At 42.7% G+C, this 23,105-nt stretch overlaps 2 protein-coding genes across 4 annotated transcripts in view; both read left to right on the forward strand.

Annotated features, from left to right (window-relative positions):
* The first annotated feature begins 826 nt into the window (after positions 1–826).
* LOC128413007 (carbonyl reductase [NADPH] 1-like) lies at positions 827–7,792 on the forward strand. 2 transcript variants are annotated; one of them, XM_053386680.1, is made up of 4 exons: positions 827–957; positions 1,525–1,832; positions 5,269–5,376; positions 6,406–7,792. In XM_053386680.1, exons 2-4 carry the CDS (start codon positions 1,544–1,546, stop codon positions 6,840–6,842), a joined length of 834 nt encoding a protein of 277 aa, XP_053242655.1. In that variant the 5' UTR covers positions 827–957; positions 1,525–1,543; the 3' UTR covers positions 6,843–7,792. The 2 variants fall into 2 exon arrangements, with proteins under 2 accessions (XP_053242655.1, XP_053242654.1); XM_053386679.1 differs by having other exon boundaries at positions 829–957; positions 1,501–1,832.
* Positions 7,793–10,084: 2,292 nt separating this feature from the next.
* DOP1B (DOP1 leucine zipper like protein B) overlaps positions 10,085–23,105 on the forward strand; it is a 66,494-nt gene continuing 53,473 nt past the window's right edge. For both annotated transcript variants that reach the window (XM_053386672.1, XM_053386673.1), the window contains exons 1-4: positions 10,085–10,183; positions 14,368–14,530; positions 21,749–21,930; positions 22,448–22,618. In XM_053386672.1, the coding sequence (XP_053242647.1) occupies positions 14,393–14,530; positions 21,749–21,930; positions 22,448–22,618 (491 nt within the window). In that variant the 5' untranslated portion in view covers positions 10,085–10,183; positions 14,368–14,392. The remainder of the gene's footprint in view (positions 10,184–14,367; positions 14,531–21,748; positions 21,931–22,447; positions 22,619–23,105) is intronic.

The raw sequence follows: 23,105 nt of genomic DNA on the forward strand, positions 1-23,105 counted from the left end.
TCCTTGCATTGTCCCCACTACCACCATTTTCTTTCTATGCCTAGGCTAATGCATGTAGTCTCTCTTTCTTCTTTTTACTTTGTTCAACCTTTGCAAAGTTTCCACACTCCCTCCAATTCCTCCTTCCCTTCTTTTCTTATTTTGAAAAATAAAACCCAGTACAAGTTCCTGTTTTCAGGCTCACCACTAAATACAGTAGTAATAATAATAATAATAATGGTGAGCTCCAAGCAGGAACTTATATTGGGTTTTTGCTGTTGTTTACAGCACCAAGCACAGATTAGCCACATTATAAATGATGAATTATAATGAATTTGACACATATGAACTGTGCCATTTTTAGCTTGTTTACACATAGGTTTGAACACAGGCGCAAACTATTTTTATACATCTTCGAGTTTGTGTGAAGAGTGTGCACTTGTGTTGTAGTTTGTGCATGTTGCTACACGGGTTGTACACAGGCTGAATGTAACTTGCAAACACCCCTATTGCAAGGACTTTTTAAGAAATGATCCACTTTGAACTCAGTGGGATTTATTTCTAAGTAAACATAAGGCTGTGGAAAGTGCTTTTCCCTTCCTGAGGACATACTTGTAAACATAAAAGCTGCTTTTAGGTTTGTACATGTCTCTTCTCCCATACACAGATAATACTCCTGAATGTAGAATATGTTACCTAACTTCAGACTGTTGCATAAACAAACAAGAGGGCACAAAGCTAATACCCAGAGGAGCAGATACATCTTTGAGTTACTCAACACTCTGCATCTGTTTTGTTTCAGATTCTCCTATAGGCTACATTCTAATATTCCCCCTCCTCCTTAAATGCTCGAGGCTCTATACAGCTGCCAGGAAGGGCGGGCCTCCAGCCTTTCCACCATAGCAACCTTGTCGTGCCTGCTCTGTGCAAGGGAAGACGGAAGAGAGGCAACAGCAGGCGCGGCACAGAATCAGCAGAGTAAGTTCTTTTTCTTTGATTGCGTGAACCTGCTCAATTCTGTTGATAAGCTAAAAAAAAAAACCAGGGTAGATTATGGCCTCCCTACTATGTCTCTGTAAGTTGCAAAATAAAATAATGTGTAAAATAATGTTCAAATGTCAGGAAGAGCCAATAGGCACACCCTGGGAATGGAGGTTTCAAAGCAATACTCCAAACCACATGCTCCAACCCAGGCAGTCCTTCATCTTTGCAACAGGTATAAATATACTCATCCAGTGAAGTTGCCACTCCATGTGTCTGGCAAATTGGCTTCAGACAAAAAAAACAACAACCCTTATGCCGCAATAAATTCACAGGTTTTTTTAAAGGTGTCACAAGATTTTTTTTGTGTTTGCTGCAAAAAAAACATGTTTATGGAATTACTCCAGCAAATTGTTTTTGAAATTTTCTTGCTGATTATGCTGTGCTACCCCAGAGTAAGTGCTTTCGGGTAATGCAGTAATGCTGTTCTGACGCCATACAGAAAACATGCTCGGTTATGTGGATGTGTTTCTTCCTAAGGTGTCTCCCGTCCTACCTGATCAGAATCCGCTTGGCAGAGACGATGTCTAAGAGCATTCCAGTGGCTGTAGTGACTGGCTCCAACAAAGGCATTGGGCTGGCCATCGTGCGGGCTCTATGCAAGCAGTTCACTGGGGATGTTTACCTGACAGCCAGAGATGTGGAACGGGGCAAGGAGGCAGTGGCCAAGCTGCAGGCAGAAGGCCTGAAGCCACAGTTCCACCAACTGGACATAAATGACCTGCAGAGTATCCGAACCCTACGCGATTTCTTGAAGGAGAAGTATGGAGGATTAAATGTGCTGATCAACAATGCAGGGATTGCTTTCAAAGGTAAAAACAGTGTTCAGTTTCTGGAAAGAAAGTATACGGGGATCAGGTCTGCCTGGGAGCACCGCAATCTAATACAAAAATGACCCTGTTGGTCCCCGATGAGTGGGAAGTTGAACTCACTGCAGTTACTTGGTGGTCAGGGAACTTTCATTCACCTTATTTCATATATTCTGGGGCTGAGCCTAGGGCTAAGAACAGATGCTGAGCTGAGCCCTCTAACCAAAGTTAAGTACTAGGTAAAGTACTTTTAACAGTGTACAGTACTTTGGACCCAGTGCAGTACAGTAGTTAAAGATTTGCTTGTGACGTTCATGGGTGCTGCTCCTTCCTGCAGCTCAGGGCAGCTTCATACATTACTGTTTTCCAACACAGAAAATGCATCAATAGGACTAAGCATGAGAGCTGCATGTAAATAAACCAGTGTACCAATCTTGCATATGAGTACAGTAGTACCTCGGGTTACATACGCCTCGGGTTACAAACACTTCGGGTTACAAACTCTGCTAACCCAGAAATAGGACCTCGGGTTGAGCTTTGCCCCAGGATGAGAACGGAAATCACGTACCGGTGGCACGGCAGCAGCGGGAGGCCCCATTAGCTAAAGTGGTACCTCCGATTAAGACTGGTTTCGGGTTAAGAACAGACCTCCGGAACGAATTAAGTTCCTAATCCAAGGTACCACTGTATTCACTGCATGTACACATGTGCAACTTCGTGTCTGTTGAGCTACACTTGAACCTATGTTTCTTAATACATGATTAAATCTTTTGCATGCAGCAAAGCATAATCTGTGATGGAAAACTGCAAAACATATACAATTAATGTTTGATAAAAATGCAATTTGCTTCTTGCATTTCCTGTGGAAACTATAATCAGAATAGTTAGACAATCAAACAATCATTCAGAAAAAGGTACTTTGCAGTTTGATTATTGGTTAGTTTCAGAGACAGAAGCAGCTAATTTTTTGTTAGTGATCTTTCTCACTATACAGTACATAACTGTTCCATGCAGGAAGTAAGTAATGAAAAACACAGTGTACCTGGTGGATAGCTGGCAACTATCTATTATTATTACTAATTAGTAGTAGTAGTAATTCTGAATGAGAGGTGATACTTTTAGCCTGCTCTTAACTTTATTCTTGCACACAGAAACCTTGGGTACACAGACATAAAATCAATTGTACTTATCAACAAGGCAAATACAATGTCATGTTCTACAACAGAAATGAAAATTATTCCATCTAGATTTAATGTGGGTTTGTGTGTTATTGTTATTTTGTAATTTAAACATCTGGACACAATAAAATAAATGTCATTCCCTCTCTTGGCATGTACAAGCAGCCAGAACTGCGGTAAACAATGCTAACTCAAGTCAATGCAGATGGTGTGGGAGCTTTGCACATCTTCAACATGTTTAAAAAATTGTATGACATCCTAGACAGTTTTGACATGTGTGTTTGTGACAGCCACACTAGGTCTTGTGGTATCTGGGGAGAGGGTGTTCTCGGCTAGCATAGAGTGCACCCCTCTACTCAGCCGAGTCTCCCCCTTTAAACAATACGTGCCACTAAATATTTCCACAAGGCTGTCCTTTATCAGCCGGCCTCCAAATTTCCCTGGGGTCTCCTTGAAGCCTCGTAAGGTAGTGTGGTATTCTATCTTCTAAGCTTGAGGGTGTTAAAAATAAGCCAAGACCACACAGGGTTATGAAACAAGTTCTAAAGTTTACTAAACCTGGAAAAATGTGGAGATTTAAGAAAAAGATACGCAGTGCAAAAGTTAAAGAAAAACAGTATATTCCCTTTAAAGCAAAATGGATGAAACAATCCCTTAATCCAGGTTTACAAAGTTTTTCCATATCAGGTTGAGCTCCACCTTGAACTGCCCATCTCCTACTTTTATATTGTTATGAGTTGTGAGGAGGGGAGGCTGTATGCCTGAGCCCCTCTTCTAATCCAGCACATTTTCAGTTTCTGAAATGGCTCGCTAATGAGTCATTACGGGAAGGGAGTGGCTCTGTGCCAGAGGGCCAGGGTGGAGGGTTGAGTGGTATGAGCTAGAAGCTGGATGCAAAAGCTGCAGGGTGGAAAGTCAGAGAGAAAGCCAGGCCTGATTTCTGCCTGAATCCAAGGCTGTTGCTGTGGGAGAAGCAAAGCTCTCTTAGGGCATTAATGCTGTAAACCCCTCCATTGCCTCTTGGGCTTGCCAATCAGAAGGTCGGCATTCAAATCCGCACAACAGGGTAAGCTCCCATTGCTCTGTCCCAGCTTCTGCCAACCTAGAAGTTTGAAAGCACACCAGTGTAAGTAAATAAATAGGTACCACTGCGGTGGGAAGGTAAATGGCGTTTCTGTGCGCTCTGGCATGCCTCATGATGTCCCATTGCCCCAGTAGTGGTATAGTCATGATCCAGAAAGCTGTCTGGGGACAAACACCAGCTCCCTTGGCCTGAAGCGAGATGAGCACCGCAACCCCATAGTTGCCTTTGACTGGACTTAACCGTCCAGGGGTCCTTTAAAAGGTAAAGGTAAAGGTACCCCTGCCCGTACGGGCCAGTCTTGACAGACTCTAGGGTTGTGCGCCCATCTCACTCAAGAGGCCGGGGGCCAGCGCTGTCCGAAGACACTTCCGGGTCACGTGGCCAGCGTGACAAAGCTGCATCTGGCGAGCCAGCGCAGCACACGGAAACGCCGTTTACCTTCCCGCTGGTAAGCGGTCCCTATTTATCTACTTGCACCCAGGGGTACTTTCGAACTGCTAGGTTGGCAGGCGCTGGGACCGAGCAGCGGGAGCGCACCCAGCCGCGGGGATTCGAACCGCCGACCATGCGATCAGCAAGCCCTAGGCGCTGAGGCTTTTACCCACAGCGCCACCCGCGTCCCTAGGGGTCCTTTACCTATGTATATATACAGTATATCATAAAGACATCACAGCCTCTGCCATGCCTTATTCCAAAAGGAAACATAAACCCTACATCGATGCCTAAACCCCTAGAATCCTTCACTACTCAGAGATTGGGGTGGTGTGCAATAATATAGATTCCTGTCAATCACATGAAGCACCTTAGCCAGAGATGAGGCAACTCTCACATACCAAGGAGTTTTAATTAACTTGATATTTGAGTCTTGAGGTATTTGCTAGGTTTCCAAGTTAACCCTATAATCCCCCAAACAAGCAGACAGGTTATCAAACAAGTAAAATATATAACAGCTGGCTGGGGGTTGATGGGATAGTCGAAAACATATGGAGGGCACCAGGTTGTTAAAGGCTGTAGTAAGGTTTTCAATAATGTTACAGCTGCACAATGTAATTTCAACTAACGTTGACCATTAGTGGACTATGTTGTTTGCCTTTTCAGTGTACGTGCTGGAAAGACTGTGTGCATTTGTACCTTAATGCATATTTTTGTATTTCCGTTTTCTTTGCCCAATAAAAAGTGGAGGACCCCACACCATTTCCTACACAAGCAGAAGTGTCCATGAAAACGAACTTCTTTGCAACCAGAAATATTTGCAACGAGTTATTACCACTTATTAAACCACAAGGTGAGCTTTGCATTTTCCTCCTGCAGGAGTAAATATTGTATTTTTAAATAGTCACAACCCATCCTGAGATCTTATAGTAGGGCAGGTAGGAAATAAAAAATGAATAATTACTAATAACAACAGACAAACAGATAGACAGACAGACCAACTGAGCTTTTCAAGTCTGATCCTGTTCTTTACAGCCATCGTGTAAATAGGATAGCACTCTATGTAGTACATGAAACAAGAGACAAATAGAAGTTGAACTAAGCCAGATAGGGCTTAGTGAGGTTTATCACATGGATTTATTGAAGAAGAAGGGGCAGGGGGAGCAAACTGGATTTGTTTTCTGTTCTGTGTGATACAAATATTGTAAAATTAGCAGCCTGTCAGATGATTCAGATTTCTAGCTATTTCAAGAAGCTAGTGAAATTACTGGCATCATACTGCACTATTGATCAACTCTGAGTAACTGCTGCATTCTATCTTGAAATGTCCAAACATTGTATACAGTGCTTTTTTTCTGCATACCTTTGAGTACCCCCAGAAAAAAGCACTGAGTGTATGTGTTAAATGCCACTGTGATAGCCTTCAGAGCTATTAAACTCAAATTACACAGCATATATATTTTAGATTTTCCATCAACCGTTTCTTATTTTAGAATATCTCCATGGCATCATAGAAAGGTTTCTGTTCTTGTGTATGAAACTTGCTTATGATTTATTCTTCATTATTTACTTGCTGTATGACACTTATTATTTCTACTTGCTCTGCAGAGTATTGGGTTGTACGCAATCATGGGGGTAGCCAAGGGGGTAGCAGCTCCCCTAAAATAATACAAATAAATACAAATCTGAGGTTCTGACGCCCTAACAAAAATCCTGGCTACGCCCATGTACCCAACGTTAGCGTTACTCAGAGGGGACCCATTATAAATAATTGGCTTGCCTAACTTAGGTCTGCCCGGTATGTCTACTTTGAGTGCAGCTCAGTTGGATATGGCCCATTGGTTATTATGGAATTACCTTTTTTTTTTTTTTTTGGTCACAGGAAGAGTAGTGAATGTCTCCAGTGTCATGAGTGTCCGGGCCTTGGCCATGTGCAGCCCAGAACTACAGCAGAAGTTTCGGAGTGAGACAATCACTGAAGAGGAACTAGTGAAACTCATGGGAAAATTTGTAGAAGACACCAAGAAGGGAGTGCATGAGAAGGAGGGTTGGCCAAATACAGCTTATGGGGTGTCCAAAATCGGGGTAACGGTTTTGTCCAGAATTCAAGCAAGGCGCCTGAATGAGACAAGAAAAGGTGATGGTATTCTTCTGAATGCCTGTTGCCCTGGCTGGGTCAGGACTGACATGGCAGGTCCTAAAGCCCCCAAATCTCCTGATGAGGGAGCTGAAACTCCAGTGTATTTGGCCCTTTTACCCCCGGGAGCCGATGGGCCCCACGGGCAGTTTGTTAGTGACAAAACGGTTCAAACTTGGTGAATTCTGGCATGTGCCCAATTTTATGACACTCTATTCTAGTTGAGATCAGACAGGCTCCTGCTCCCTACTGAGCCTCCAGTGTCTACTGAAGACTAATTTTATTTCAGCAGGCATTTTAATTGTAGTTTCTTTTATAGTTTTAACTGATTTTTATTTTTTGTATTCTTTGTAAATCACTTAAAGGCTAGTGTAGTGAAGTGCTATATAAATTGTTTTAATAATAACTAATAAATAAAATAACTGGAGCTTATCTGAGATATTGCAGCTGGCTCTTAATGAGTAGAGCTCTTGAAAAGAGGAGGATGGATGGAGAATTTTTTTTAAGCTTCCCTGTTGCTCTGTGGTCAGTTACAATCACAATATTAATTTAAACACTATACTACTCTGTACAACTTCACACGTAAGGAAACATGTGCATCTCTCACATACACAAACACCTCCAGTCACTACTCCTATGTGGTGTGTGTTTTTACATCTCTAGTGCTGCCTTCACCCTTAAAAAAAATAGAGATGTTGGGTGTTTAAATCAGGGCCCATGCCCTGTAACCCTAGATTAATAGGTGCCAGCTGTAGTTATTCAATGTGGAGGAAAATACAGACATAGCCAACATAGTTCAACAAAATAAAATAAAGATCTCTGTCATATGAGCTCTTGCATTGAAAACCAGCTTCTGGCTAAAGTGATGCCCTATAATTAACCTCTTAATTCCTACTATTTTGTTATATCCCTCCTGTAGAAAAAAAGAAGTGGAGCCAAAAGCTTGCTGTTCCTTCTTTTACATCTCTACTACTTGTAAGAAAATGAGAATGCAAAACCACTTTGCAGGAGAAATTAAATGCAATTATATTGGTACGGCCAACCTATTCTATATATGTAACTCTGAATCAGGCAAATAGTATTTTACATGAACTTTTGTGAGATTTGAATAAATTATGAACTGTTACAATGACCTGCTTATTTAGAGCTTCTTAACATCATGATTAAAGTTTTTTTATTAGGTTACTTTTTAAATATTCTTTGTTTCAAAGCCAAGTTACCGTATGATCAGCAAACCAATCACAAACCCAGCTATCCATGCCCCTAAAGATCAAATCACCCACTACCATGGTCAGAAAAGGAAACCAGAACTGCTGTGTTGGGAGAAGCAGGCGAGCTTTCCAGAGAAGCCCCCACTAGAATACTTCCCATCTCACTGATCTGTTCTAGCAGCTGCAGCAGATTTGCAGGATCAAAGCTATTGGTGAAACAAAGATTGAGTGGGATGCAATTATCATGTCCTATGAAGGTCTCATCTACAAACCTCTGTTTATCCAGGTCAACTACCTTGGCCCCAAGGGAGCAAACTAACTCCCTGAGGTCCAGGACTGATTTGCACTGAATACCCCACCCCTGATTCTGTCCATCAGGAAGACGTACAACATTCTGTGCTACACTAGATAGCTCCCACACCTCTGCTGGCATTCTACCAGCAGATGTTGTTGAGCGAGTTAATTTACTTGGGCACCTGGGGTTTGTAAGTTCACTAAGGGGAGGGACACAGTAGTCTGCCCTGTTGCTGAACTCGCTTGGCTGCTTTACTCACTTTGGCTCGAGGCGCAGCTTTGACACTTGAGCTCGCAGAAATGCATATTCAGCCTAGCCTCTCCTAGGTTCTACATTTGTAGCCCTGGCTAAATTCCTCCAGCTGCTGAGGCAGGAGGTCCTCATTTGAAAATCACAGAGAGCTGCTGCTCAGCTACTAGTTTCATCCAATCCTAGTGTGCAGGAATATGAAAGGTGGGTTACGTTAATATACATACAGTATGTGTGTGTTATTTCTGAGCAATGAATTATTCAAGGGATACAACAGTCACGCAAGGTTCAGCTCACTGGAGGCTGTGATATTTTTTGCAATATATGGTTTACAGTGGTACCTCAGGTTAAGTACTGAATTCGTTCCAGAGGTCCGTTCTTAACCTGAAACTGTTCTTAACCTGAAGCACCACTTTAGCTAATGGGGCCTCCAGCTGCTGCCGCACTGCCGGAGCACGATTTCTGTTCTCATCCTGAAGTAAAGTTCTTAACCTGAGGTACTATTTCTGGGTTAGCGGAGTCTGGTAACCTGAAGCGTATGTAACCTGAGGTACCACTGTATTTATAAAGTGGTTTACAAAAAAACCAAAAGTAGCTCTAAAAATCTACAACCATAGTTAAAACATACAAGTCCAGTGTAGTAGTAGTATTAATACTACAAAGGGAAATCCAAATTCTTTCCCGACCCCCAAATAACAATCCTCAATTTTGTCAATAGTGAAACATCAGGTAACATTTGCTTTTGCTCTCTTCTTGTGGAATTAGCTGCCCACATGCCCCAAACAGGAAAAGCCAATGGCGGATAGCACGGAGTAGTGACTGAGCGGAGAAAACACAACATGGAAATATTTCATCAGGGGCCACCCACTGATGGCTGGGGAAGTAACGGAATACCTATGCAAAACCGATGACTAAAAAAATGTGTGGACAGAAACATGTCAGCCATACGTAGATAAAAATTAGACTCGGCTGACCTAATAAAGCCCCCTCTGGGGGCTTTACAACCAAAAAGCCAAAGAGTTGAAAAGGATCGCTAACCTTCATCTCCCAACCTTTCAACAGTATCATTTCGATTATTTTTTTTGCAGGATCCAGTCAATGAATCCAGGGACTCAGATTAAGCCCTTCTTTTAATTACGAGATTGGCATTTCCCAAACTGCCCGCAGCAGTCCGACCTATGTACTCCGAGATTAGTGCCACACACTCGAACCAAAACAACCCTGCAGTCTCCGCTTCTGCCAGCAGGTGAAGCTAGAGACGTGCCCAAACGCTCGATGTTGAGACGCACCATCTCATCGGGGCGGGGTGGGGGTGGGTGGGCAGCTGCGGTTTTGAATCCGGCTTAAACATCGCCAAGGCGAGCTGTCCATGCTAAAGCGGCTGGAAAGGCGATAACGGGGACGAGGCGAGGCCCCGCGCCACTTTATAGAAAAAGCGGGGTCCCGTAAATCTTGCTGTCACCATTCGTTCCCCCCCGCGCTTCGAAATGGTACTCGCCATCCGGCAAGAGCAAGGGGAGGGTGCGAAGAGGAGGCGTGGTAGCCCGGGCGCCATGGCGACGGGAGATTACGCCCCCGCCTTTCCTTGTAGTCTCTGGCTCCCGCCTCGGCCCCGCCCAGCCGCGGGACACGTCGCAGGAGAGGGAAGCGGCCGGGGAGCTTCAGCGAAGCTGCGGCGGCGACGCGCGCCCTTCCTCCGCGGCGGGAGCAGCAGCAGCAGCAGCAGCAGCCAGCGCGACGCCTCTGCCGCCTGCTCCTTCCTCAGTTGGTGAGTAGGGAAGATGGGGGACAATGTGCTGCTGCAGTTGAGGAAGTCCAGCCTGCCAATGCTTCCTCTTTCCCCTCCCTTTTCTGCATAGAGAGAGGTGAGGGGGAAACAAAGCAAACACTCCATTTTCTTCCTTAAGCATCCCTTCTATATTTCTGAAAAGGTGCTTATTCCTGATTTTCAACCGAGGAGGGGGGAAATGTGGAAGCCAGCGCTCTCCTTCACTTCTCCACATAGGCAGGCGTAGAAATGTTAGAGGGCATAAACACGAGTGTGTTTGTTTGTTTGTTTGTTTGTTTGTTTGTTTACATGTTTAGCAGTGCCTGTGATTCTACAGGTTGTCTGTATCCTGCTGCCCGCCCCCCTCTCGGGTGCTTCTGCAGCTGCCTGTTATGTTGCTGCTGCTGGAGAACAGCTGTTGGGTTGTGTTTGCTATGTAGGAGCAGCAGCCTGTCAAAGGCGAGGAGAGGGAGAGAAGGGCGGGGGGAAGGAAAAGCTGTTTTACTGCATAATTGATGCCGTATCTTTCCCCACCTCGCCTTATTTGCACACCATTGTGTGTCTGAATGATCTGGTAGAGCTGAAGTGAAGGGGAGGGGGATGATTTGAGAGAAGCACTGATTTTAGCACCAGTAAACAGGCTCGGTAGAACAGGTTTGGCTTCTGCAGGACAATGCATCACTGCCAAACGCTGCAGTCTTTCCCTGTCTGTAAGCAAAATGGAGAGAAGTAGAGGGCATTGTAACAATATTTACATGAATGGTCTATTGTCCCCATTCTATGAGTCTTGTATGCGCTTTGACCAGAAGTTGCATTTTAAAAACAAATGTCTGGTTGCTGTTTTTCTTTTAGTGCAGTTTGTTTTATTCTGTACTTCTTTTTTCACTCCTTGATATTTTTTTCCAGAATAAGTTCCTAATTGTCCTGTGTTTTTTGTTCATTTTCAAGGCTGTCATACTTGGATAATGAACCCTCAAAGCACTATGTGTATAGTAGGCTGCAGAAGATGGGATTTCTGGATTAGACATTAGCCATGGTTCCCAAACATTTAGTGGCCTTTTAAAAATAAGAATTTTAGCAGTACATCTTTACATGGTGTAGTGCACCATTTGATTCAAGATGTTGTAATTGATGAAGGTTTTCCCTTCTCACTTACTGATAGAGGCATAGGGACCATATCCAAGATGTAAACTAGCAATGGGTGAGTTGCCAGGCTACCAGTGATTGGCGACACTCTTAATTAGGGTTTTGAAAACCAGACTTCAAGTTTAGAGTATGCAAAGGGCCATCAAGGTTCTGAATGATAGCCATCAAATTTCAGTGACAGAACATATGCAGTGGTACCTCGGGTTACAAACACCTACAAACATGTCGGGTTACAGACTCTGCTAACCCGGAAATAGTACCTCGAGTTAAGAACTTTGCCCCAGGATGAGAACAGAAGTCGCATGGCGGCAGTGGGAGGCCCCATTAGCTAAAGTGGTATCTCAGGTTAAGAACGGTTTCAGGTTAAGAACGGACCTGCGGAACGAATTAAGTTCGTAACCAGAGGTAATTTGGATTAGGGGGCAGATCTGATCACTTTATTTCTTCTGCACACTTCTGATAATAGAGGATGTTTGCCCTTGCGGTCCTTGACCAGGAATATTTCTGCCTGCTTCACAGGAGGTGTTGATAAGAATGCAGCTGCTTAGAGGGACTTCTACTAAACTAGAGTCTTCATCGGCTAGTGAAAAAGGCTAGTAAAATGAGAAAAATAGCAGCTGTACATTTTGTCTCATATCTCACTTCCTTGACTGCTAGAAACTTACTCTTTTTAGAAAGATGTTAGCTGGTCACCTGGGGCTCATGCTGTGTGGGACAATTCACCTCCACACACATAGATACCTTTGCTGGTGCTTTCTTCAAACTGGTTTCTGGGAGGCCGTTAGGGTTTCCAAATAGCGATTCTGAATACTGAGTTGATCTTGTCTCTTTTGTGGCCTCTTTTGACTGTGTCTTTCCCTTATTAAACTCCCCTGCCACCATGAAGTCATGGCCATTTGCCTGAAAAATACACAACACTCTCTCTCATGGTTATTAAGATGTGGCACATACAACATCATTTTCTATGTGGCTGATAGTAATGAAAGCTGCTGAAAGGCCCAGCATGAAGATTTTATTCTATTAAAATATATGAGCCATATTCAACTAGGACATTGCACTTGCAGAAGCCAGGACAAGACCTTCTGCTAGCACAATGGGATTTCCCTTGAGAGAACCCTTGGAACAGTGTGCAGGGGAAGGAGAGAGAGAGTATTGTTACATATAGTAAGCAAAAATGCTGTCACCGATGGAAAGATACCCTTAGCGCTACAGCAAATACAGCCCGTAGCTTCTAAAGTCATATGATAAGAATGGCTGGTATGTTTCTCCAAGATCCCCCACTAAATAATATAGCATACTGAGCAGCTTTCTTAATCTAAGAAAGCAACTCCTTCTATCTACATTTGCTTTTGCCTTCATAAAGAGTTAATTGTTAACTTGCTCACTGAGGCTTCCGGGAAAGTGTTCAGTTCCTGTTTACATCTGCCTCTGTGAATTAAAACATCAGTTTCCTGACAGATGGACAAAAAAATAATCACTACATTTATTTTATTAAATGTTAAGTAAATGAAAACATAGTATCAGAAGCAATATATGCAGTTGCTAAGTTTGGCAAACCAATTAAACCAAGTCAGGCTTCTGCAAATTTGGCCCTCCAGATGTTTTGAGACTATAATTCCCACCATCCCTGGCCACTGTTCCTGCTAGCTAGGGATCATGGGAGTTGTAGGCCAAAAACATCTGGAGGGCCGAGTTTGAAAAAGCCTGAACCAAGTGATGCACATGGGAATGGAGTTTGGAACCTGTGGCCATCCAGCTGTTTCTGGACTACAACTCGCATCTGGACTACACCATCATCTGGAGGGCCACAGGCTAGCCACACCTGCTTCAAGTTTCACTCTGAGTCAATTGCAACGAATGCCTAAAACCTATTTTCTTTTAGTAGTGAAGTGTGTACTGTTAGACCCTAATGACAGGCTTGCCATATATAATTATGGACTCCTTTCCATTGCTGCTGGTTAAAATGTTTGCTATACAACATAAGTAGCATATATACTGCCTTTTCCTATTATGTTTGTTAATTTAATCCCAAAATATGGTTTGTAATTATGTGCATGAAAAGGTTTGGGTGGCAGGCTCGTGTGCGCGCCCGGCCTCGAGTTGTCATGTTGTCCAAACTGGACAAACCATTGCTTACTTGTTTGCCAAAATCAATCCCTGACTTGTAGGCAAACAGTGATCTGCCCCAGTTCAGACAAAATTGCAAGTTATGGTTTGCTGAGAATCCGGAAGCAAGTGCAGAAATCATGTGCATGAAGTGGTAGAGAGTCCACACAAACCCGAGGCTCAAGCCTGTTTGTGCATGTAATGCCAAGTTGTAGTCTGAACCAATTTGCAGTAATTTTAATTTTTAGATGCTTATTTGAAAAACTGTGATTTGTTAACCATTAGTGCTGTTTGACATGCAACACCATGCTTTGGTTATACAACTGAACCGGCATAGGATTCACGAATTACGAGTACCGAGTAGAGCAATTGTCTATTGTCATTCTTACAGTGAATAAATAGAAACCTCTTGGTTTCCCATAACAGAAAAATTACTAATCTGATTCCAGTGAGAGCAATTTTAATATAAAATACTATGGTTTCTAGATGAAGAAAAAATCAGACATGTCTGTAGCAATACTATTTCAAGTATCAACACAGCCTTAAATGTTAACGGGTATTTTGTCCTAGAAAGTGGGACGTTCTAGTTTATGTGAATGTGTGCAGTTTGGAGTATTTAATTATCTTACCATGTCACATTATCACTAAAATAACTGATGAGTAACTTTCTTGTATTTCCGATATTTTGTATGAAACAGTGAATGGTCCTTGCAGTTTCAAAGCATCTTTGGAACTGAACTACAACCTCAAAGCAGTGGGATCACATTTTTTGGTAGAATTTAATTCAGCAAGAAGAGCATTAAATCAGCTAATCTTGTGTGTTTAGTGACCCTCATTAAGGATAACTGCATACACATTTCACAGATAATGAGTACAGTATATAAAATGCCATTAAGATCTGATCGGAGTTTGTTTTTCTTTCTGTTTCCAAGAACATTTTGGCTATGAAAATTTAAAATGGACCCTGAAGAGCAGGAGCTGCTTGGTGATTATAGATACAGAAATTATTCTTCAGCAATTGATAAAGCTTTAAGGAACTTTGAATCATCGAGTGAATGGGCAGATCTTATATCTTCTCTTGGTAAACTTAACAAGGTACAGTATCTGGTTTTTTTGCTGTTCTTACTGTTGTTCAAAAAAATAAAAATGATTTTTTTATAGCACATAATGACAGCTAGTAGATAGGTTTACAGTTTGTATATCATTCTGACAAGCTGTTGATAAGCAGATTCTCGATGGTATTGTAGTACAAAAGGCAATTGCAAAATGAAACAAACCAATTTTTACAGAAGTACAAAAAGCAGCTGCAAATGATAGTTTGGAGGGACAGATAGTGGCAGAGCAATAAAACCATCCAAACAGCCATGCTGGATTGTGTGGACAACTATGCTTCCAAAAATCAGTTGATTCTCTTGAAATTGTAGCTTCTTTGAAATTTCCTAAGTCATGAATTGCCATGATGCAACTTCCCATATCACTGACGTGAGTTAACAGTGTTTTTTACCCTGTGTAGTGTGACAACTTTCAAGAATGGTTGGTCACTTTTCTGTTGTGGTTTGAATGCGTTGTGATGGAACCAAGTTGCACATATAACAGCAAAATTCTCACTTCGTATTTCATGTCACTAAGGAGCTCAGCTTTGTTGCCATCTTAAGTGTACCACTCAGTGAAGGGGGGGTGAGTCTCAGGGTCAAACGCCAATTTCGGCCCTCCAGGCCTTTCTATATGGCCCTCAGCTCTCCCCAGCCATATCCCTCTCCTGCCTTGATTTACACGCTCAGTTATTAATATTTTTTGCCTGGCTAGAATGTGTCCTTAAGCTTGGGTAATGCTTCTTGTTTGTCTTGATGGAAGATACAAGAAGGGTGTGTGAGTATGTGTAGAAACTAGTTTACTGTACAAAAGTAAAATTCATGTTTATTGCTCTGCCTCCTTTAGCCTCTGGCACTGCCTACCACAGCCATGTGCCACCTCGCAGAAGGTTATCCAAAAGGGAATGTGGCACTCGGGATTAAAAAGGTTCTTCATCCCTGCCTTAGCACTTTGACTCCAAAAAAGCATCGTTCTGGATGCAACTGTGCAAAGCAAGGGCTTATAGTTAAACAGCAGCATATATAAGCTATCATAAACAGAATATTTGCTTACCCTGATGCCAGAGGTGGGGAATCTCTACCCTGCAAGCCTAATTAGGCCTGGTGCTGGTCCAGATTTGACCCATGAAAGAATTTGTCAGAAACCACTCCTACATATGCAGCTAGAAAGGAACTGTCAGGATCTTAAAGAGAGCTCCTGATTCTTCCTTTGCAAGAGGAGCTCCCTATCAACACCAGTCAGTAGCCGCCCTGGGGAGTTCCCTGTCTGCAGCTCCCTAGTGCATCCAAAAGAGTTGGAAAAAACGATTCACAGTGCTTTCAATCCAAGCCATTTCCTGTGCAGAGGGGGAAATGCCCGGTTTAAAACAGAGCATTTCTCTCTCTCCAGAGCAAGCTCTTTTGAAGGCACTCTCCCATTTCCTTCCATCTGATTGACACCTGTCAAAGCTCAAAGGAAGTCTGTGTAACTCCCAGTTGGTGGTTATGGCAACCTATTCTGAAGATGCACTTTCCGTGCCAATCACCTGATGTCATTACGATGCAAGAAGATGGCTCTGTTGACCTTGATCCTCTGTCTAGTTATGCACATGGAACCTGCTTCCATTTTTTCACTCAGTGCCAGTAGCTGGGAGGCTTGTGTCCAACCAGCTTACCAAATACTATAGATCATTTCATCTTTCTTTGTGCTGGGATAAGCTTCATCCCAAGGAAGGCAAAATCTTTTATGAGTTCTCACTCCAGGGACCCTGGTCTTCTTCAGTCTTCATGCGATATCTCCTGAGACGAATTCTCCAACCCTAATTTGGCGTGCTCCCCTTCCTACCTCCTTTCCCCCCATTGTTTCCTACCCTTCTTCTATCTTTGACTTGCTTTTGATCCAGCTGTGTACCTAAGGGGAATGCGCAGCCTCCTGCTCCCCTTTCAACCCATCTCTTCCTTTCCCCAATTAAGGGGTCTCAAGGGAAACAAGTTGCCTTCCTTTAGAGACTGAAGGTACCTTTAAAACCTTACTTACTTTCAGTTTCCCATCATTGGCTTTGCCTGCATGACACTTGTTTCTGTAGAGTAAAACCATGACCCATAATTCAAAAGGAAAAGTTCCCTTTAGCTCTGGTAAATCAGTTGTTGCGATAAACTCCTAGGTCGCTGTGAGGCCTTAAGAAAAGACTTCCGCACGTTCCATTTTCCCCTGGAACAGGGAAATATCTGTGCTTCCTTTTTTCTATCCACAACAATTCCTCTAGTTTCACTGTTCTCTGTCCTGTCCCAAACTTCATTTCGTTTTCAGCTTGAGTTAGCCCCAAGGGAATTAGGTCTCCCATGCAGCCTGACAGATCAGTTCCCACCCCCACCCCCTTTGAACCACTTGAGAATTACTGAAGGTCTTGGCCAGGCATAGGCAGACTCAGCCCTCCAGATGCTTTGGAACTACAAATCCCATCATCCCTGACCACTGGTCCTGTTAGCTAGGGATCATGGGAGTTGTCCCAAAACTTCTGGAGGGCCGAGTTTGCCTATGCCTGGTCTTGGCAGACCACTTAATGAGTTTTCTGCCTGTTGCAGCAATTGCAGTTTCATAGAATGGTAAGTTGTACAATGTAAGAAGCAATAAAAATACAATACAATTAAAAATCAGTATGAATCTTCAGTATGATGGATGTGCTGTCTTTCAACTTCAACCACAAATTCAGACTAGGTCTGGGCAATATATTGGTATATCACTGAGTGAAACCGCCATCCCACTCTTCCCTCTTGCAACGGAGAGGGGGAAAAACAAGCTGTGTTGACGAGGTGCCAATACAGCTTGTTCCTCTGCATCTTTAAACTGCTCAACTGAGGACGTTGCCCCCCACACACACACACACAGCTGTGCGGCGCAAACAAGCTGCATTGTCCCAGTCCACAAGCCTGGGTGAAACAGCCTCACCCCTTGAGGTGAGAGCTGGGGAGGTTTCACCCGGTGTCCTGCGGGCAGAGGCCAATGCAGCTTGTTTTTTCAACATCACGGTATATCACGGTATATTGGCTGGTGATACACCGTGATGCTGAAAAGCTGGTATCGCCTAGTCCTAATTCAGAAACACTGCAGATCACCTGAAATTTAGCTCATGGAACACTGGGGGTCCATGGACCACAGCTTGGGAAACCCTATGCTTTGCTTGCACATTCCTCAATACCTGTTTGTTCCAATGATGCATACTTATGAATCCTTTCGTTGTTTTGCAGTAACCTGTATCGGGGGTGGGAAACTGGATCCAGAAAGTGTGCTGGATTGTTTATCTTCCCCACTCCCTTTGGGTGGCTAGAGGTGCCTGCGCCAATGACATTAAGTGCCCCAAGTGGGCCATCTGGGGAAATGAGGTGGTGCCATATTACCATCCTTCTGACAAAAGCATTGCTGCCACTTACCTAAATGGTGCAGGGGTAGGTCAGGGTGGCAGCAACTTCTTTCTTGAAGTTTACTGTAACAATTCTGCCATGACCTTCTTACCTATTTTTAATATGGGCTTTTATGTACTGACTATTCACATTGGTATGGGAATGGTAGCATTTTCTTCCTATTGCCAATGGAATAGAATCATGCAGAGCAACTCTTATTCATGGCCACAGCATACGTTATGCAACAGATGCATGTAACAGTCTCTTGGTTTTGTGTGAGTATGTTTAATGACTGGGAGGCTACAAGTTAAGTAGAGGAACGGCAGGGGAAAGGAACTGCTTAACTTCCCCATCTTTGGAGAGAGAAAAAAATTAACATTGGGGACCATACTCACCTAGTTTGTTCTTTGCTTCTTCAACTGAAACAAACTACTCTGTAGCTGCTAGGCACTGGCATAACACAACAGGAAAATCTTGGAAAATAAGAAGGTTTTTCTTTGAAATGTTCACTGGAATGTGATCCATTTGCTTAGAACATGGGTATTTGTGGCACATAAATGCAGTGGTCAAGACAGAATGACTACTTGCAAATTAATCTTAGTTTGAGATACAGTGGTACCTCGGGTTACATACGCTTCAGGTTACATACGCTTCAGGTTACATACGCTTCAGGTTACAGACTCCGCTAACCCAGAAATAGTACCTCAGGTTAAGAACTTTGCTTCAGGATGAGAACAGAAATCATTCTCTGGCGGCGCGGCGACAGCAGGAGGCCCCATTAGCTAAAGTGGTGCTTCAGGTTAAGAACAATTTCAGGTTAAGAATGGACCTCCGGAACGAATTAAGTACCTAACCCAAGGTACCACTGTACACACTTAATTTATATGTGCCAGGCAAAGCAGTACAGTAATAGCTTGAACTCCTTTGCTTAAATGTGCATTAATACTCTTTCCCCATCAGCTTCAAACTTGCATGTGCAGGGGTTTTTTCTTGTCTTTTTCTGCTACAGGTAGTAAATCACATGCTGAGCTTCTGGGTCTTAAATGCCCCATTGGTGTTACGGGCAGTGATTGTAATTGGTCTTAATTAGATTTAATGGTATAAACTAAGTTCTCAACAGGATAGTGGGGATTTTCCAGTTGATAGGTCTTGCTGTTGTAGCAGATGTTGACCAGACTAACTTGTCATAGTAATGTTGAACATTGTTTGATTTACAGTATTTCAAAATTTATTTGCTGCCTTAAAACTATAGGTAGTTTGCTTTAAGCTATTTTTAATGTTGCAGTTTAAATTGTTGTGACCTGCCCTGGGAACATAGACTGAAGGGCGGGTTATTCTTATGACTATTACTGTTAGTATTAATAATAATACAGCTCATTGCTAGTCAGGCAAGAGCTTAACTATCAGCCAGGTTCAGATGACACATTAAGAAAACCTTAGCTTAGCTCACTCCTGCACCAAAAAGGACCAGTGAAGAACAAAGTGGCTATGAGCTCCTTCCTGAGAACCCACATATTTGCACTGAGGCAAGGCCTGGCTTAGCATGAAGTGTGGACAATTGCTTCATACTACTTCCTTATCATGTGACAAATAGGGTAATTGAGTCCTTCTGATAAGAAGTTTTAGTGCCCCCATGAGCTGTTCAGCTGAATGTTTGAGTGACATAGCAATACAGCTCTTGCACACCCATACCCATTTGTTTGTACAAATGAAAACGATTAGCAAAATTTTCGAGATGGGTTTAAATTTGTAATATAAAACACGAGGAGGGGGGAACCCTGTTGAATGAATTTTAAAATATTTTTTCCAATGCCATATTCTTTTGCATTATGGATCACAAATTAGCTGCAGTCCTTTGGATCTTTGATCAGTTTACTTTTGCAAACTCAACATAGCAGTTCACACACCCTTAACAAATAGTCCAGATGTTTACACTCTGTCTACTTGCTCCCAACCCAGTGATACATTCTAGCTTTTACATATTCTGCCTGTTCTAGGACTTCCGTGAAAAGAGACAACTATTACTATACTATGCCACAAAACATGCCTTTGTTTAACACAATTCTGTCCTTCTGAAACCAATCCCTAGAGTTGTGAACAACAGTTTAAGGGGTTGGTAGCGCAAACTGTATACATAGTCAAATTGTATGGGGACCACATTTTGAGATTCTTGCATTGTAGCAGGGTGGACTAGATGTCCCTCACAATCCCTCTCAACTCTGCAATTCTATGAAATAAATGGAAATCTGCAAAGGACTGAAATACTTAAGAACTCTCTCTTGCATTGTCCGACATTTCATATTCCTACATCCCAGCCACATCCATTTCTGTAGTAAAATATGTAAACTTCCCAAATATATTAGCCATGCATCTGATAAATTGGGCTATGAAAGTTATGTTGCAATACCATTTGTTAGGGTTTTATTTTGTAATGTGCTACAATATCCTAGGTTGCTTTTCATAAATTAAGATGACACTCGTGCCTGTTTATATGTGGCCATCATGATGCTTAGTTAAGTAGCCTGAGATCAAGTTTTACTCACACTAAGTGGGTATAGACCTGGGCGCTTCAAGCAAGGGGAGGAAACGTACATACACAATATATATTTTAAAAAGCAAATTAGCTCTTGATGGCCAAAACAAAAGAGGACAATCCTCATGCCTTTCCAGGAAGAATTTAGGCTCTGGGGTGATTCGTATTTTGCCATTCTTAAGAACAAAAGAGAAGATAGAAAGCAATAAAGGTAACTGTACTCCCAGCTATAAAGCACAGATATAATATTGTGTTGAATTGATACTGAGAGAGAGATTTGTGGGAAGCACTGTTCTAAGGGAAAATGTGACTAAGACAATGAGGCATACTATGTGGAAAGGCACTTCCCTCATCATGCCAAGTATCAAATCAGCAGTTAACTATCTGTACCAAGTATAGAGCAACAATTAAAAGGTAAAGGACCCCTGGACGGTTAAGTCCAGTCAAAGGCGACTATGGGGTTGCGGAGCTCATCTTGCTTTCAGGCCCAGGGAGCCGGCGTTTGTCCACAGACAGTTTTCTGGGTCATGTGGCCAGAGTGACTAAACTGCTTCTGGCACGATGGAACACCATGATGGACACCAGAGCACATGGAAACGCCGTTTACCTTCTCACCACAGTGGTACCTATTTATTTACTTGCACTGGTATGTTTCAAATTGCTAAGTTGGCAGAAGCTGGGACAGAGCAATGGGAGCTCACCCCATTGCACACATTCAAACTGCCAACCTTCTGATCAGCAAGCCCAAGAGGCTCAGTGGGTTAGACCACAGCGCTACCTACGTCCCCATAAGTCTGCTAGTAACAACATGCATACATAATCTGATTTCTGTGCTGTCTTTCCATAGTTAAAACCATGCTCAAGGTGGCTTACAGCATGAAAAAATACATAATTACAACATAAGAAAAGCCATAAACAATAAATAAAACACCAAAAATACACAACCAAATTGAAACAATTTCTACATAAGATCTGAAATAAAGGTACAAAACAATATCAGTAACAGCAATAGCCCCCTCACACACACAAACAGTACCCCAGCCCAATAGTGTTTTCGGCAGCTTCAGCTTTTGTAACTGGAGTCAGTCCAGGCCCCACCCTCTCGGGCCATGTGGGAAAAGGCCAGCAAGGCAGGGAGCAGGTTCTCCAGGACTCACAGCTGAGGTGATCTTTGGCCTCTTCAGCAGCCTCAGCTCTCTGAAGGCTAGTTCTGTTAAGTAGAAGATTACAGTAAAGCTTTAGCTAAGTTCATTTGCTGACTAATGTTGATGTAAGTTATAACATTTAATTCCTACCATTATTTTACAGGCTCTTCAGAGTAATTTGAAGTACTCCCTTTTACCAAGGCGTCTGATTATTAGCAAGAGGTTATCTCAGTGTTTACATCCAGCGTTGCCCAGTGGAGTGCACCTAAAGGCACTAGAGACCTATGAAATAATATTTAAAATCATTGGAACCAAATGGCTTGCAAAGGACTTGTTTCTATACAGGTAAACATTCTACTTAAAAAGTAAGACTGTAATTTAATATTAGTGGCTGTGCTTGCAGATAATATTAAACTCTGGTTTAGTGCTGCAAGGATGAGTTGCAGAAGGCGCTCAAGCTCACGCTTCCCCTCCCCTCAAGTGCGACTGCAAAAAGCAGATTTGGAGCTTCTGTTTCAGGTAAACTACAGTTTAATGTCATGTACAAACCCTGAACTGTAGTTAGTCTTCACTATTGTTGTTGAAACGAGCCAACTTCATAAAGTGTGGTTTGAACAAATAACTAAGATTAGCCGCAGTTTTCCAGGTTTCAGTAGTCACAAAAAGCTGTGGTTAATTTCAAATGGGAACAAATGTTTCTAAACTTTCTCATAGCTGCCTCAGGGGAGAAGGAAGTGCACAAGCCCAAGACCCCATTCAACTCATCATTGTAATACTAAGCCATAATTTAACATAATGTGTGAATGCAACCAATGGCTGACACACACTCCCCTTTTTTAAATCTCTCACTCTCTGTCTCCAGCTCAGGCTTGTTTCCATTGCTGGCAAATGCAGCAATGTCGGTGAGGCCTGTTCTTCTTGGCCTCTACGAGAAATACTTTATCCCACTGCAGAAGTGCCTCTTGCCAAGTCTTCAAGCCTTCTTAATTGGACTCCTGCCCGGTTTGGAGGAAGGGTCAGAAATCTATGACAGGTTGGTATCACTTGCTCTTACAATAAATGTCATTGCATTTTTAAAACTTTTAAAAAATATATTTATTTAATAGATACCTACCCCCACTTCCAAGAGCTGCTCGTCTGTGCAGTATGGGGTATGTGGAAAGGCTCTTGGTGGGGTCAGAGAAGACAAGCTACTGAAAGAAACAGGAAGGGCAGAGCCATAAGGATTTAGAGTTAAGACATTCTGTTTGTATTTGGCAAGGGCCACAGGACAACTTGAGCAGGAAGTGCCTGTGGCTGCAGAATCATAAGTGCAAACAAGCAGGTTCTTTTGGGTACAAATGGAAATGTCGCTGTGCCAAAAGGCATCTGGAAGCAGCAGGAGAAACTCCCTTCTGCTTAATATTTACAAGCTCTGTCAATGGAATTTAGAGAAAGCCTTGCCTGTTTTCAGAATTTTATGGAAACATTTGCTTGAGCTTTATCCTCTAAATTCACCCTAAGCATTTATGTTTTTTTCT

The sequence above is a fragment of the Podarcis raffonei genome, chromosome 4 (assembly GCF_027172205.1).
Source record: "Podarcis raffonei isolate rPodRaf1 chromosome 4, rPodRaf1.pri, whole genome shotgun sequence".
Taxonomy (NCBI): domain Eukaryota; kingdom Metazoa; phylum Chordata; class Lepidosauria; order Squamata; family Lacertidae; genus Podarcis; species Podarcis raffonei.

Bases quoted from the DNA above. Each gene is read 5' to 3' on its own strand.
- LOC128413007 (XM_053386680.1), top strand. From the start codon at position 1,544: ATGTCTAAGAGCATTCCAGTGGCTGTAGTGACTGGCTCCAACAAAGGC. The intron at 1,833-5,268 runs GTAAAAACAGTG...CCCAATAAAAAG, and splicing joins TGCAGGGATTGCTTTCAAAG to TGGAGGACCCCACACCATTT. The intron at 5,377-6,405 runs GTGAGCTTTGCA...TTTTGGTCACAG, and splicing joins ACCACTTATTAAACCACAAG to GAAGAGTAGTGAATGTCTCC.